At 38.8% G+C, this 16,958-nt stretch overlaps 2 protein-coding genes across 3 annotated transcripts in view; one reads left to right on the top strand and one right to left on the bottom strand.

Annotated features, from left to right (window-relative positions):
- Nucleotides 1–3,072: 3,072 nt before the first annotated feature.
- LOC139145427 (uncharacterized) lies at nt 3,073–10,625 on the top strand. Its single transcript, XM_070716600.1, has 2 exons — nt 3,073–3,464; nt 8,429–10,625. Exons 1-2 carry the CDS (start codon nt 3,439–3,441, stop codon nt 9,171–9,173), a joined length of 771 nt encoding a protein of 256 aa, XP_070572701.1. The 5' UTR covers nt 3,073–3,438; the 3' UTR covers nt 9,174–10,625.
- The window catches only part of LOC139145426 (SEC14-like protein 2), a 21,841-nt gene continuing 15,485 nt past the window's right edge, over nt 10,603–16,958 (bottom strand). Inside the window, exons 9-13 of one of the 2 annotated variants that reach the window (XR_011554919.1) lie at nt 16,693–16,796; nt 16,248–16,387; nt 14,903–15,054; nt 12,167–13,983; nt 10,603–11,856 (exon numbers count right to left, since the gene is read on the bottom strand). Coding sequence is in view for 1 of the 2 variants with exons in the window: in XM_070716599.1 (XP_070572700.1) it covers nt 13,871–13,983; nt 14,903–15,054; nt 16,248–16,387; nt 16,693–16,796 (509 nt within the window). In the remaining variant the exon portion in view is untranslated. Of the gene's footprint in view, nt 13,984–14,902; nt 15,055–16,247; nt 16,388–16,692; nt 16,797–16,958 lie in introns of both variants that reach the window. The other variant, XM_070716599.1, reaches the window with a different exon arrangement.

The following is a 16,958-nucleotide window of genomic DNA, read 5'->3' as shown; positions in this document are numbered from 1 at the left end:
TTGCTGTTCTTGTACGCTCAAAAACATCGATAATTTCAGATTTGTGAAGCATACATACCCCCCTAATTTTACACAAGCTTAATCAGCCGACCTTCATATGGGCGCTGTTTTTTTTTAATCGGCGTCGCTACTTTCTTCTCGCTCGAAAGTGTCTTGCTCGAAAGTGCCTCTGAAACAACCCCCCCCCCAACCTTTATCGCCTCCCAAAATAAAGGCCGAGTTACACGAGGCAACTCGCCGAGCAACACGACGAGCAACGCGGTAGGCAACGCATCAAGCGACGCGACTGGAACAGTTACACGAGGCAACTCGTTAGGCAACTTGTCGCTAGTTTCCTTACAAAAGATTACGGTGCGCATGCTTGAAGAGCGGACTGTGTTTAGTGGCGGCTCATCATCTAAACGGTTCTCTAGATCGTGGCAAACCGCAATATGACTCGACTGCAGAAATAATAATATTTCAAATCGTCGCATTAGGCCTAAGGAAACTCGTACTAAATAATCTACAGATGGATTAATGAAGGATATTTTCGATAAATCTTACTAGATGTGTCGTGATAATCAACATATAAAACTCCAACTAAATAATTGTACAGCTAGAATTATTTCGAATATTCTTATAGAGACATGTTTGTCATGTCGAGATGGCTTCACGGGTATGCTTGATTGGTAACATAGGTATAGGGACAGAATTAACAGAAGCAGGGTGGTGCGATTGAAATATTAACTGGTTGCCTTGAAAATGGTGACTCTCCTCCAAACTTGCATACGAAATTGTGGCCTTCCTCTCAAATCATAAACCTCCCGTCTTGATTTTAATACCAGAACATATATAAAAGTGATAATCATTACTTTCTAAGAATTATTAATAATTCAATATTAACGGGAAAATGGTTTCCCCTCCCGGGCCATAATGGACGAAAGACAACTTTGTACAAAATAATTACGATACAAAGCCGAGTACACTATGGAGTGAAAAGTTTACTTGATTCCATGATGGTCCTGGAGGGGGGTACACTATTTTTTGTTAATAGTTTTGGCATTACCAGGGAATTTTAAAACATCTGAAGCCACAATACGAGACATTTGGATATTTTATCAGTAATTATCTGGGTAATAACGTCACAAATTCTCTGTATTGACAATGATGTGATTTAATTTTATCTAAAGATTAAAATTTTACGGCACAGTGAAACAGCAATAAGCTCAAATCAGAATGAGAAATTTCAAAATCAACTTTTCCGCGACACTGCCACGCCGACCGCGGCCTTCCATTGTAGAAACTTGAAAATTTGGCTATTGAAAGGGTGTCATTTTGTGGCATTTTCGGTTCATTTCAGACATGTAAAAGCCATGAGTATTAGCTGTTCTGCAACACAAAAATGATGAATACTTTGTGACAGATCATGGTGCGATGAAACGGTGTAGTGTTTAGGGACGGGTGTCGTCAAATGCGTTCAATGACAGAAATATCGGTCACGTATCGATTAAAGCCCGTCCTGGAATATGCGTATCAGTCATCATTAATGCACCAAATAAGGACATAGTTTTTAAATAAATAAAAAAATAACTTAGATATTTTTAGGTTTGCCAAAAGTTCTTATAACACATAACCCGAAGTGATAATCGTGTGAATGATGGCATATTTTATTCTGGGGAACTTTGAAATACGCTCCGAATAAAATTTGAATTAATAAAAATATATTAAGTTATTAAAATGCAAATTATCAGCTCATGGTCAAGATTAACGGGTACAAAATATTGTCGTACAATAGGTCATATTGTTCATTATTCTAGCATTTTTAGCTTACCAGCGAGCGATCATTGAATCGCACAGTCTACGAATCCATGAAGCATAGAATGCATCATGGAGGGCAAAGATGTCGGGCATCTTGAGCCTTCCACGTTCGTAAGTTTCAATCAATGTGAGTCTTTTTATTCTGTCAGGCCCATTATTCCATAAAAACTTGAAAATTGTTTGATTGATCGGCTTCAATAGTTCATCAAAAGCACAAAGAATCAACAATACGTAAAACAGTTTTAGAAGAGCTACTAATTGGATGATAGTGATTTTACCATACAGACTTAGCTTACGCTTTGACCAAAGTTTCAAAATGGTCTTAAGCCTTTCGATTTTTTTTCTCCCAGTTAAGTAGAAGTCTTAAACGGTCGTAACCAAAGTAAATCCCTAATAATTTCCAGCCGAGGTGTCGCGTCTATTTTTCCATAAACCGAGCCATAGTGCTTCGGATTTACTAACATTCACTTGAAGGACAGACACTTGTCCAAAAATCTGAACAGTGTGAAATTCTGTGAAATTGGGAAAACGTTTCGCAATTTTGTTTATGGTAACCGCCATTGCTACCGCCTCCACTTATCTGCCTTGAAAAGGCAATTTTTGTTTTCTTTAGTAGTTATCCCTCCTCATGGTGAGAATGACCTGGCGAAGGCGCAAGCAAATGACACATTCGTCGTTTCGCAAAACATCTCGCAAATTGTCCGTTTTGGTGTACAATCTATTGGAGCCGGCATGTCTATATGTGCTCGTCGGTAAATCAGGGATGAACTAATTTCGATTAATTGATTAATTCTTTGGTTTAAGAAAATATATTGACATTTTTTTATGTATAGGCCTAAGAGGAAAATACTTATATCACGATGACGTGGCGACGCTCGAGCATATTAGTCAGAAAGTTTTACTTCCACATTGTCTTTCGTCAGGCTGATTGTATTCTCTGTGTGTCGTCCCGACCTGATCGATGCTTTCGATACGTGTAAATATCAGTCCATATATAAGGACAACGGAGAATATTGATGGCTCCTCAGGAGAAATTGATCTAATATTGAAGCGGTTATTCACCAGTTTACCGAAGATTGAAGTAGAATTGATAGAAGGGGTGGATATTTTTTGGATTTGTCTATAGATTTATTGATTTATTGACATATTGATTGGTTGATTTTTTTTACAGTTTATAGTATATTTCCTGTTCGAGTTTTGTAAATTTATATGTACTAAGAAGTTACAATCGATAAGCGCAAACAGGATCACTGTTCTGCGCATGAGTAGAGGTCACACGGGGCAACTCGTCCAAGCGACGGGCGACGCGTCGCCTGAAAAACCGACATGTCGGTTTTCCGGGCGACGTCGCCTGACCACCTCGGGCGACGCGACGATATCATACAAACGAAGCAACACGGCGGGCAACTCGCGTTGCGTGTCGTGTTGCTCGTCGCGTTGCTCAACGAGATGCCTCGTGTAATTCGGCCTTTAGCCTTTCTCGGCGCGCGCATGTCAGTATCCATTTGACCTCTGACCTCACACCGAAGCGAGCTCTCGCCAGATCTCTCGGATTCTCCAGACCGGAGGCAGCCAGACAGCCCGAGCTTCGTCTATTCACAGTCCCTCCGTATTTCCAATGCTTTTGAACTAAACCTGGCCATGGGAAAGTTCACCATTGTTAGCTGGTAGGTTTATGGACGTCTTGTGGTAACTATTCCCATTTGCGAAGTCGCATGTCGATGCACGGCTTACCACACGTAGCTGCAGTACAGTAGCTCGAGGTTTTGCCTGGGTATTTGGGTCGGACGGCAAGTCCAACCCAAATACCCAGGCAAAACCTCGAGCTACTGTACTGCAGCTAACCACACGCGACTATATATGTTGCGAACTACAGTATCCTTTACTCTATCTGCAGTACTGGTATGGTATAGCTGCAGTACACTAGCTCGAGGTTTTGCCTGGGTATTTGGGGCGGACGGCTCTGGTTTTGCCGTCCAACCCAAGTATACCCAGGAAAGCCCCCAAGCTACAGCACTGCCGCCACAGGCGCTCCTTAGCTGGGTAGTCTGCTAAAAAGATCGATTTTCGGCTCGATCTATCGATCCCGTGGTCGATATGCCTGCCACTGTAACCTAAACACTCTCGAGTCACAGTGGCGGGTATAGCCTATATCAACCACGGGATCGATAGATCGAGCCGAAAATCGATCTTTTTAGCAGACTACCCAGCTAAGGAGCTCCTGTGACTGCCGCTGAAGCTATGAGGTAGACGCTGTAGAAGCTTTTTAGCTACTATAGACTATAGTCTATAGAAGCTATTGGGATGGGTATCCATCCGGCGTCCGTCATCAGTCTGTATATATCATAATATGTATGTATGTATGTATGTATGTATGTATGTATGTATGTATGTATGTATGTATGTATTTATGTCCGTCTGTCTGTCTGTCTGTATGTATGTATGTATGTATGTATGTATGTATGTATGTATGTATGTATGTATGTATGTATGTATGTATGTCTGTATGTATGTATGTATGTATGTCTGTATGTCTGTATGTATGTATGTATGTCTGTATGTATGTATGTATGTATGTCTGTCTGTCTGTATGTCTGTATGTCTGTATGTATGTATGTCTGTATGTCTGTATGTATGTCTGTCTGTCTGTCTGTATGTATGTATGTATGTATGTATGTATGTCTGTATGTATGTCTGTATGTCTGTCTGTCTGTTTGTCTGTATGTATGTATGTCTGTATGTCTGTCTGTATGTATGTATGTATGTATGTATGTATGTATGTCCGTATGTATGTATGTATGTATGTATGTATGTATTTATGTCCGTTTGTGAGGCGTGCATCCACTCAAATATCTTGAGAACCTCAATTGATACTTGCTGATTTGATATTTGTTGTTTAGATGAAAAATATGATTATGAGAAACATTTTTTTTAAGTTTTTGATATTGTTGAAAATATGCAAATTAGTTCCAAAAAGGCATTTGTGGTAATAAAATCTTATTCATAACCGCTGGTCAGTCAGCTTTGTTATGTGGTATACAAGTCCCTAGGGATAACCCAACTTAGATTTGTTCAAATTGTGATGAAAGGTGCAAATCTGTATTTTTAAGGAATTTTTTTGTCATTTTTGGTCAAAACTTATTTCATCAAAACCGCTCGTCTGACAGCTTTGATATTTTGGTATGGTATACAGGTTCCTACAGATGAACTAAATATGATATATTGAATATATGATGAAATCTGCAATTTTGCATTTTTAGTGCAATTTTCGCCATTTTTGGTCAAAAAATATGTTACTCAAAAACTACTTGTCTGATGCCTTTGATATTTGGTATATAGGTTCCTAGGGGTTGTCTTAGTGTGATATACATCGAAATTTAATGAAATCTTCAATTTTTGTATTTTTGGGTCAATTTTCACCATTTTTGGTCCAAATATTTGCTTTTCAAAAGTTACTCATCTGATAGCTTTGATATTTGGTATACAGGTTCCTAGGCTTTATCTCAATGTAATCTTAATGTAATATATTGAAATTATGATGAAATTTTGCCATTTTTGGTAAGGCTATCCTGAAATGAGCTATCAAAGATATCCACCTTCTTCATCAATACATGTGTCACAAAAAGTTATTCACTACATAACACAGCAGAGCTCTGTCAACTGTTGGGTCACTTGTTTTTTCAAAACCACTGGTCAGACAGCTTTAATATTTGGTTTACAGGTCCCTAGGATGACCTTAGTGAGATAATTTCATACAGTCAGGAAATACTTAATTTTGTATCCATGTCTATAGTAGCTTCAGGGACTTTGGCCCTATGTTTATACTTTATTTCATTTTGTTGTTGCAACGTTCCCATCCAAAGGGACAGTAACATGTGCCTACCGACTACCGTGCTTTATACCATAAACCCCTTAGCGAAAGGGTCTATGGTATGGCAGAATTCAAATGTTTAATAATACCACAGGGGGCCCAGGGAAAGACAAACAAACAAGCAAACAAATAAATAAATAACCCAGAAAAACCAAAATATAAACAAACACACAAACAAACAAATAAATAACCCAGAAAAACCAAAATATAAACAAACATTTAAACAAGCATACAAACAAACAAATAAATAAAAAACAAACAAACATACAATATCATAGACCGTTGAATAAATAACAACAAACACAAACAAATAAAATGTATACATGCATATATATATATATATATATATATATATATATATATATATATATATATATATATATATGCGTCAAATATACATGCGAAGGCAGTACCACTACTCACTATTTATTTATTTGTTTGCTTGTATGCTTGTTTGTATGTTTGTTTATATTTGGTTTTCTGGGTTATGTATTTGTTTGTTTGTTTGTATGCTTGTTTGTTTGTTATTCCCTGGGCCCCCTGTGATAATATTCGCACGGCAGTGTTCTCCCCAGGCCATTTTAGTGTAGCGGTCCCGCTACGCTTTCGCCTCTTCCCGCTACGCTTTGATTCTCCCCGCTACGCTTTAAAATATTCCCGCCATCCTTTAGTTCACACGCTAGCGCTCTGCGTAGCTACCAGCTGTTGCATGCATTGTCTACACATTAGCGCTCACTGCAACTTTCAACTTGGTGAAAGAGTGGAAGGTGTGAAGTATGGAGTATGGTATGCGTCCGATAACTTGTCCGTAAGTGTTGAGAGGAACGTTAAAACAATAGAAGAATCGGCTGGGTTGTTCACAAGTTTTCATTCTACAACGACTATTACGACCAACAAAGACCTTTAGTCGGTATACATCGAGGACAAGTATTCACAGAGTTAGGCGGTGTAGCACTAGCGGGGCCTGTGATCACATTCCCATGCTTTGATCAACGAAATGGACCGCAAAAGAAACAAAAGAAGCAGTTGACTAGTGAGGTTGATTATGATTTTACAACGATATATTTTTTTTTTGTCCGAGTACAATCACGATCGCGATCGAGTTCACATTGCATAAATTCCAATATGGCGGCGGCCATGTTGGCCGTGTTTATAACGTGTTGACATTGATCCTGGCGTCGCGTGTGGTTCCACTCTGACACGTTCTCTGAAAGATTTTACACCTGATTTTCGAGTGATTCTAGTCGTACTTAATTCATGTCTTGTGATCATCTTGGTGGTATTTTTAAAATCAAGAATCGAACGACGATGTTCAGTGGCACCACAGTCGCTTGAGAGTATGGGGCGAATAGTCCCAGAGCTGAATAACTCTCAAGCGACTGTGGTGGCACTGGTAGTTACGGGGGGGGGGCCGGTTGAAATTGATCCCCGTGATGAAACATTATTCGCGGTGTTTGTCGTTCAAAAATGATATAAAACTCAATTACATTTCTTGTGTAAAGCTTAAACTTATGAATTTTCCTCTTTGTTGGCAATTTTTGACAATTTTATTAGCAATATATGTATTAATGAAACTCCAATCAGAGTCTGACGAACCATTTCTTGCTTTCAATCTGAACTTGCTGTTACTGTTTGAATCTTCGATTTTATTTGCAATTGTACTATACTGTGATGATTTATTTAAGTGTAATAAAGAGTTTCCATGATGTTCAAATTGCATACTTGTATGTTACCATTGCATTTTGTTGTGAGTGTACATGAATGCGTGGGTGCATGTGCAAGCTTACATCCATATGCAAATATAAATTAATGATATGCAAATGATTATGCAAATTAGCCGCTACGCTTTTGCTTGATCCTGGGGAGAATATTCGCACGGAAACTGTGAAAGTGTCATGTTGATATTTCATTGCTCATATCAAAGTATATTGTGAATAAGCCACTTATTAAAAATCATGTATTCGATGGTTGGGAATCTGTTTTGGGTTTAGGTTGCCGTAGAGTTGTATATCCAGTCGTGTTCATAACAAATATGTAACAACATGCAAATACTAGTCAATGCCAATAATTGATGTGAGAACATGGGATTTTGGGTTGCTGCCTGAGATCAATTCATTGATCGGCTTTATCTCTTTAGAAGCAAATTGACTAACTGTGCACATCTTTCAAAGGAGAACAAAGGACTCAAATCACATAAACAGTCAATGTGAACAAGCACTAATGTGATAACCAGGGATAGAGGACTGTCAACCGTTAAGTTGTTTGACTAAACCTCCAGTGCAGCCAGTGAACAGAATGATTAGAACAGTCACGTGCATTAAAACCTAGAAAACCAATACAAAACAAAAGGTTTGTTATGGATGCTGGGCCAGTCAGAGAATGACAACTATAGCTAAGTCTGTTGCAAACTGTGTTTTGGTCAATTAGAAACTACCATGGAGAAGTTTCACTGTAGGACCTAAGGCCAGATCACCTCACTCTGTCATCTCAAAGCACTAGAAGCACTGTGAAAGATCAGAAATAAGCTGGGTAACTGTTGAAGCGTTGGGTGCAGGTAACAAGTACGGTTAGCAGGTACCTTTACTGGCCAGCTGAGTCTCTGCATGATGCAGCGTACATACAACCAAACAATCAAAAACTATGTCAATGGGAAACTTGGCAAGCAGCTGAATATAAATACCATCTTCACTATATACGGGGTACTATAAATCTCACTCAGGCTGTATTCTTTCGCAAAGGTACTAATTATACATTTTTCAGGTTGCAGGAGCAAATCGAGGAATCTTATATGGGATCTGTGCGAGGCGATGAACTGTGGTCAAAGTGTGAGCAAACCATAGAATGCTCTGTCTCGCACAGGGCGGCACTAGGGAAAATCGTCAAGAAGATATTCCCAAACATAGTGGTATCTGGTACCCGGGACAAAACTACGAAAAAGAGAATCAAAATGTACCGAGGAATAGCATGGAAGTTGAGCTCTCCACAAGACAGCAATGTTTCGCTGCAGGATCTGAGGCAGTACATACCAGACAACGCTGTCATCCTTCCGAGGTGTAGCAGTGACTGTGTGGAGTTTGCAGTACTTTCCGAAATGACAAGCAATGGAAATATGGTCCTCAAGCAAGTGGCTGTATACAGGGACCACTGGGAACTAAAGGTCAGGGGCAAAAAGATAGACCTGAGCACCATGGATATTGATTCAAGGATATGTACACTGAGCAAGCTCACGGTCCCGGATATAGCATCCTTGGTCGAAAGAGTGAAGGTGTGTCGGGGAACTGTCGCGGAAACCATCACGAGGAGAGACCCTAAGTGGTATCCCAGAAAGTGTTTTAGGGAACTCATTCACATAACAGGGGCTGAGGAGGGCGTGTCACAAGAGATGGTGCGTTGCTTGGATTGTCTACAAGTGATACACTGGAATGCCATCGGTGGTGTATGCCGCACTTGTCAAAAGAGGTGCAGACCATATCACATAGAGACCAAACTTTGGGAAGAAAGCTAGTCTTCTGTTGAAGACTTGCAAGTGAAAAAGCCCTGAACCTTGTTTTTTAGAAGTTTTGACTCTCAATGAAGAAGAGACCTCAGACGTAAGTGAAATACTGTCCAGTGTGCTTGAAGCATGAAGCACATTCCGTCTATGGGACTGCATGCGCATGAAGTAAGTCCTACAGAATCAGTCTTCAGGGACCACTGTTCACATGTCTCCAAATTCAAAGCAAGAATTTACTCTGGAATAAAAAGAACGCGATGTGTTCTACAGACTCAGTACACACAGTGTGACAGTTTTCAGACAGGGTAGTGAATTTCGGCCAAAGCAGTTTCATAAATGACGAGCACTACGAACTTAATGCAGACTTTTGAAATTAGATCTTAATTTCTAATACTAAAATTAGATCTTAATTGCTGATACCTTTCATATTGACAAATGAAATCAATTATCATGCGTTTGCATTCAAAAAGAGGTAATTTTTGAGACTTTGTAGTTACATTACATCGTCATTTTGTACTCAGAGCGACTTTTATGCAAGTATTCCATGTTTCTTAACATCTCAAAAAAGGTAAAAAAGGAGATACTTTGTCCTTTTAACAAATACACTGACACTGTAACACTATTGCCATGATCATTGTAATGCTAAGTTTGGCACAGTTGTTTAAGTTTGCAGTCTTTGATGTCACACCTGGTAACCACTTAACTACACTTTTTCAGAAAGTTTGGCATGGTTTCACTCCAAGAAATAAAATAAGGTGAGCATTCCTGAGCTCATTGTAAGGTTTGCAAAAGCACAGTATGGGTAGAGATATCTTCAAGCCACATCTTCTAAATTTGATGAAATATTTGTGATTACGAATTTGATGGCAACTCCTGGGACCAGGACTGCTGCCAGTCAGTGTCTTACCAATACATACTTTACCCACACTGTACAGTTACATACAGTCAAATCCGTTTTAGTGGTCACCCTTACAGAGTGGTCACCTCCCAAAAAGTCACCTCATGCCAGTCCTGTAACTTATTACGTGCTTAAGGCCCTTAAAGAACAGCCACCTCTCATTTGTCGTCAGTGGTCACATGTAGTTGATCCATTTTGGTACAAAATGGGTACAATGATCAGCATATTTGACACTGTACAACCTCTGTTAAAGATACTGGTATCAAAGAATAAGTCTATTTTTCCAATTTTTACAGTGGTATTTCAATTGTTTTACAAATTAAATGCATGCATCATGATTTTCAAAGATTTTGATATTGAATTTCATCTAAATGCTGTTACCGCTTCCTAAATCCACCACTCACTACACCACCTGTACTGAAAGTAATGCCACACCCACCCTCTATAGAAAGGCCACCTCCATATAGTGGTCGCTTTTTCGTGGTCCCTTGTGTCATTGCTGTACACAGGTTTGACTGTTTAACAAAACCCACCACAGTGAAATATTTTCAAAAGCAAATTTTTATTGAAATCATAGCTTTCTATCTCAGAATATTAATATATTATTTACAACCCTGAATACACATCTCTGTTGGCAAAACAACAGTCCTTTGTAAAAAATAGATCTATATTTCTCAGAGTATGCGTGTACTGGTGGAAGGTAACACAAAACCTTTGTAGTTTGTTCTGTAGATTTGAGTAGTTTTGAAAGTGGCGTCGCTTTTCTGCAATATCTTTTAAACGTTATTTCAACACCAAGGTCAATTATGTGCTAACTGGATGAACTTGATGCATGGCCCAGTGAATTTTGAAGTTGACAAAAGGTTGTAACTGATCACTGGCCACCTCCTGCAATTCGAGCTACAGCATTCAAAAGTATTTATGAAACGCAGTGAGTGAACATGAGGGCAGGGATGAGTGTTGGCACACGCCTGGCTTCCCACAGACTCCCCAAATCATATTCATTTGAGCACAAAGCTTTTTTGAGGATGCCCATTCTAAACTGAACGCAATCATGAAAGATGATTCCGACAGCTGTGCCAATAATTTATAAACCAGCTTTACCTTGTCAACTTCCTTGATTCTGCACATCATTTCAGGGTCAAATTTCGACACTTGGCATTAAAATTTGACGTTCAACAAAATGTTACAGAGTGACAGTACCAGTTAAAATTGTGTGTGATATGGTGCAAGTGATTGTTGGTCGTTATTGCTGAATGGTTGGTTGGCATGAATATCTATAATTGCTGCAAAAATTGGCACAATTTTGCTCGCATTTGTCAGCATTTCATTCAACATCGTTTCTCCATTTCATATAGTAAGATGCTGCGTGTGCAAAATAAGTAAGAAGCCACTCAAGGTGTCTGCGTTCATAAAGCGATTACACTGTCAGAAATGTAGGCACTCACACATCCAGCAAGTTGAAATCTATCGTGAGGGCAGTACTGAAGACAAATTATCACACTTTCTCAAAAAGACAGTTGTGCACGCTATTGCACAGAAATGGTGACTTAAGTTGGATGCAATCCCTCCATGAAGGAGTTGTAAATCCATATCGGAAGAAAAGCATAGCTAAAAGACACCGAGCTGAATGTGGTCCCCAGGAATACATCGATTTCAGACATGCTTCAGTCTTGCCAGAAAAGCTTTGGGTGTCCCATATGGTGTTCAACATTAAAATATTCACATCTGCCATGGCATGCATACTGTTAGAATGGCTCAACTGTTGTCAAGGGATCTGCATCTTAAGTACATGTACTAAACCGTGCAAATTAGACTTGGTTCAAGTCGGTGAATTTTAAAAAAATAAAAGCATTTATAATAGTTTCTCTGGTGTCTCTCCTATTTCGTACAAACCTATTCGGAATTTGGTAGCAAAGGTCAGGCTTTCCCAGCGATTGAAGGTTTACCTTTGAGTCTGCGCAGTATAGTGAGTGAGTTTCTGCTGGGTGAAACTCCCCTATATAGCGTTCACCTGACTCATCGCGTCCACTCCACTCACGCGCGTTTCACATGAAAGCAAAGTACAAATCATTGCATTCACTCCACTCAAACATTTCCAAATCACAGACTTGAACCAAGTCTAAGTGCAAATGTAAAAATATGCATTGTTTCGCACTTTGCAGAAAGTGATCAAGTCCAACCACACGGTGTAGTAATATTTTGATGTTCCTCTTTGTGCTTTGCAGACATGGGATGCTAAGTGCTCAGAGAGAACGTAATGTTGAGTAACAGGAAATATAGAATGCCTAGATTTAAACAGAATGCTCAAGCTCTCACACCATACCTATCAATATAACGCATACTCCACCAGTACATGTTTAAGGTATTTCAGTTATTGGATATTGACATACTTCGATTGAAATAAAAACTCAATTTTTTTTGCATTTTGAAGTTGCATTGTGGAAATCATAAACAACTTTACAAAAAACAAACAAAGATGCGTTGTATTCTACAAAGAAAAATCAGACTTAGCTTTAAAAACATTACAAAAATTGTTCATGTCCAGCGCACGCTAAATTCCTGATTGGCATTAATAGTAATGTTAGCATAGAAGACACACGAAGTAGAATCGGTCAATTTAAAAAACAGCGGCAATGATACACTTGCACATGGATAAGGCCAGACCAAACAAAAATTAAAACAGTAAAGATAGGGTGCGTGTTAAGAACTGAAACCGCTTTAAACTAAAATCAGCTATCAACTTAAGGGGTCTACCTTTATCCTAGACCCCTTGAGTTCATTACAGCTTTTTGGTTTGATGACAATCTCTTACAAGGTCCACAGTTAATTGTGAAATGGTCAAGGTAGGTAGTTTGTGAAATTACGAGTTCTTATTTTTCATGCATGAATTATAAAAAACGAAACTTTGGGTAGACACACTGCTGGGATAAGAATCTTTCTGGCAGCTTTCTATTGATATTTGAAATTCACAATATTGCACAAAACAATGCAAGGTATTGTCTCTTAAATGTCGTGTACACCAGTTTCTGGTTTATTGAGTGAGTTGATCAGTCAGTAATTTCAAATTGAGAAGAAAATGATGGCCTGTGAATATTTCTGTCGGAACTGTCCAGATTTACATACATCAAATGCAACTGTGGAGCGAACTTTGCTGGTCAAGGGTGTTTCTTTGCACAGAGAGACTCCCTGAATCTGTACACTGGTGCAAACTATTTCATTCACTTGTACACGTAAAATTTCAGTTGTAACTTTTTTGATCACACCTTTCTGGTGGGAACTTCAAAGTGTCACCTTTCATTATCATAACCAAGAGACTACGAAGAAGTACTGAATTCTTGATTTTGGTTTTCTTCAAAATAATACTGTGAAGATCCAAGTTTTGTTTCTGTTTTCAAAAATAACTTTGCATGAGCCTGCAAGTACCAAATACTGACAAGATTCACAGAAATTTCATTTTCATGAAAATCTGTTGCAGATTGAGGTGCGTCCTACCTGGCGACATTAAGAATTCAAATCATGATTTGCTTGTCAAATTCAACTCTCTCTCCCTCTCGTAAAATGCCCATGATGTACAAAAACACACACTGACAAAGTGTGTGTGTGTTTTGCACCAGGCACAGAAATGTGAATTTTGATGTGGCCTTAGACAGGAATTCATGAATCATTAGCTAAAAGTATAGTCGACACAAAATATATGGTGCACTTCCTACTATAGAAAAGTTCATATTATCAAATAATCCGGATCATGGAGGTGCGCTATCATGACGGGTTGTCACAAACGAGACCTGTCGAGTGTGAAAGCCAGAGATTACAATTGAGTCACTTCTTCCTCCTTGATGTCGTCGGGTTCAATGACTTCAACGTAGTAGGACAGCGTTTTGTTCTTGGTCCAGGAGTGGCTGTTGTCAAACCGCAAGATGTCTGTAAGGGGGAGAACACGTGAAGAGTTAAGAATGTGTGGATCATGCCATCTCTGTTTTAAAATGCCATGTTAGTTGCTGAGTTAGAGCTTCATTTTGTGAGTGGAAAGTTTTCCAAAGTGAACAGTTTTCAAAACCTGCGCAGCAAGCAGAGATAACCTAGCATCATAGTACAGTGCGTCTATTGACAAAGTACTGCTCCCCGCCGCGTGTTGAAGGTTTCATTTCTCAGCAAACAAAAGCAGCTTCAATCCTGCTTGAATATTTTTACGTCAGCAGCAAAAAATGTCAAGATACCAAGGATATTGGGCAAGAATTCAGATATCATAAGAAGCTGAAAAATTTTGAAAGACTGAAAGTTAAAAACACGTCATCTGTTGCAATTTAATTTTTAAGGTAGTATGCGCCTTGAAAGTCAGAGACTTAAACTTTTGCTCAAACTTTCCTCAAGGAATCTTTCAACCATTCTCTTTCAAAATCAAGAGTAAAAATCTTGGGTCAACCTGCAAATGGTATATAAGCAAAACTCGTAAAAAAGTAAAATTTTTGTCAATTAGCAAACTTTATACTACTATCAATATTGATTCATATGAACAAACTTTGCATGCATATGCATTAACCAACAATAATAATCTCTTGGTTTACCGGTATTTATAGACAACAAGTAGTGGTGGCTGTCAATGAAGATTTAATGTACACTCCAACTTCCAATGAACAGGTCCACAATCGCCATTAATAACGATGGGTTTGGTTCAAACCATGTTGTATGGCGCGTGATCAAGGTCAAAATTTGAACTCTAATTTTGGACTTGTAGTCGCATTTTGAACTTTTTAACTCTCATTTTTGACTAACTCCCCATTTTTGACTAACTCATAACACCATCATGTACAAAAACTTCATAAATTTTTGCAAAGCTTACATGTGCCCGGTTCATCACAGGTGAAACTGCCGTCCTCGAAGACCATGTGACAGTTGTGTTTCTCCATTTCTTGCACAGTCTTCATGGCTTTGGTGCCGGTCTGCAGCAGTACCTGGAATCCTATATCGCCCTCTTCAGTCTTGAAAATGTACCTGATGATTGACCAATGAGGAAAGCCCACACTTAGAGTGTTGAGTGACGATGAACGGCATTGGGTGGACTTAACATTGCCTTTGCTTGGATTATTATCAAATTCAGGTTACCACACATATGTAATTTAATACTTTAAAAACTTTTACAGGTAATTAACAGCATTGAGCTTAGGCAAAGATGAAATTCAAATTGATATTTGACTTTTTACAGCTGAAAACTTCCGGAAAAATTTGAATAATACACTATTCTTGATAGCAACTGTCTCCATATGAGAGAATGAGAAGCCCTGATAGTTTTGCATTGATCAGCAGATTTGCCACGCTTCTGTACATGCATGCCACAAGAAAACTGTGAAAACAAACACAAACAAGATGACAAGAATGAAGTCAAAACTTTGAGAGTAATGAGAATGCTGGACTACTGACTTCCAAACATGATAGTTGTCCTCAAATAAAAATTTCCCAAAATGAAGTTCCTAAGCTTTGAGCAAATCCCAATCTAAAACAAGACACTTGCCAAAGTGGCATATGCCTAGCAATACTTGTACGAGTACAAAATCCTTGAAGAGTATGGAAACAACTTGGAAGTGCCCCTTCAAGTCTCATCTCAAAGGAATGTGGACCTCTTTTGTGCAAACCAGCAAGTTGACATAAAAGATATGGACTCTCTTGGCACATCTTGTCCCATATTTGAAAGATACCGGTACGTTACAATTGCAACACTGACATGTGATCACTGTTAAAATTTACATATGTGGTAACCTGACTGTTTATTATGGCACAGTGCCTCTGATTACATTGTGCTGAAGCAAGAACATATATATTCTTGTAAAGAAAAATCATTGTTGTTTTGGATGATTAAATGATACTTTCAAATCAGCGAATGATAACGGTCAAGATTGAGATATTATCATAATAGAGCTGAGCTAAAAAACTAGTGTGCTGTAAAATCAGAAATGTAATTTCAATTGAAAGTGACAGTTCAATGTTCATAGTGTTGTTTTGTTTCATAAAATTATCTTTTGGAATAATCTTCTTAGTCACAGGAGGTATTGATTGCCTCGCTGGTAGGGACTGGAAGTCCTGCGAAACAAAGCCCCCATTAGGCAAGGAACTGATTGGTTGAGCTGAAGCAGCAAATACAACGACCACATAAGTGGATTGGCGAGAGTGAGATTGCAGTTTTGCTCTACCTGATTGCACTGCCGGGTGTTGCAACTTCATACGTCAAGTCAAACTTCTTCTTCACAACTTCCTTCTTCAGACTGGCATCATCTGGCACTGTTGGTTCTTGGCTGTAGTATGATTCTGGAATGATACCACCTGGTTTAACCTATCATGAGATAAAAAAACACTTTTTTAAACTGCAGTTTCTGCAGTGATGACTGTAATATATGACATGCAACAATAGTGACGGTCAACATCTAGATATCGGACACCAGTTGTGAGTTGTGAGCCCTCAAGCCCTCTCAGTGGGTTTGCCACAATGCTGCTAGGAAGGGACTGACTCAAGGACACTTCAGGAAATTCCTGAGTTGACTCAAAAGATTTCAGAAATCTTCAAATTTCGAGGTTGCATCATCGTGGGCACTCAACAGACGTCATATTTTGAGAAACAAGTTGCAAAATACAGCTTACCTTACTGGGGCACTTAGGGTCACCATCCTCTGTCATGGTACCGCCCCAGTGAACTGGTAGACTTTCAGCTGGAATGTACTTCAGAAGGGTGTCTTTGAAATTGCCTAGTGTTTCAAATGATATGAAATATATAAAATATATATATATATATATATATATATATATATATATATATATATATATATATATATGTATATTATATGTGTGTGTGTGTGTGTGTGTGTGTGTGTTTTAATGTGGACACAAGGATGTAGTAATTGCAACCT

This window comes from Ptychodera flava, chromosome 12, assembly GCF_041260155.1.
Source record: "Ptychodera flava strain L36383 chromosome 12, AS_Pfla_20210202, whole genome shotgun sequence".
Taxonomy (NCBI): Eukaryota; Metazoa; Hemichordata; class Enteropneusta; family Ptychoderidae; genus Ptychodera; species Ptychodera flava.
This window is presented reverse-complemented; position numbering and strand designations above follow the sequence as displayed.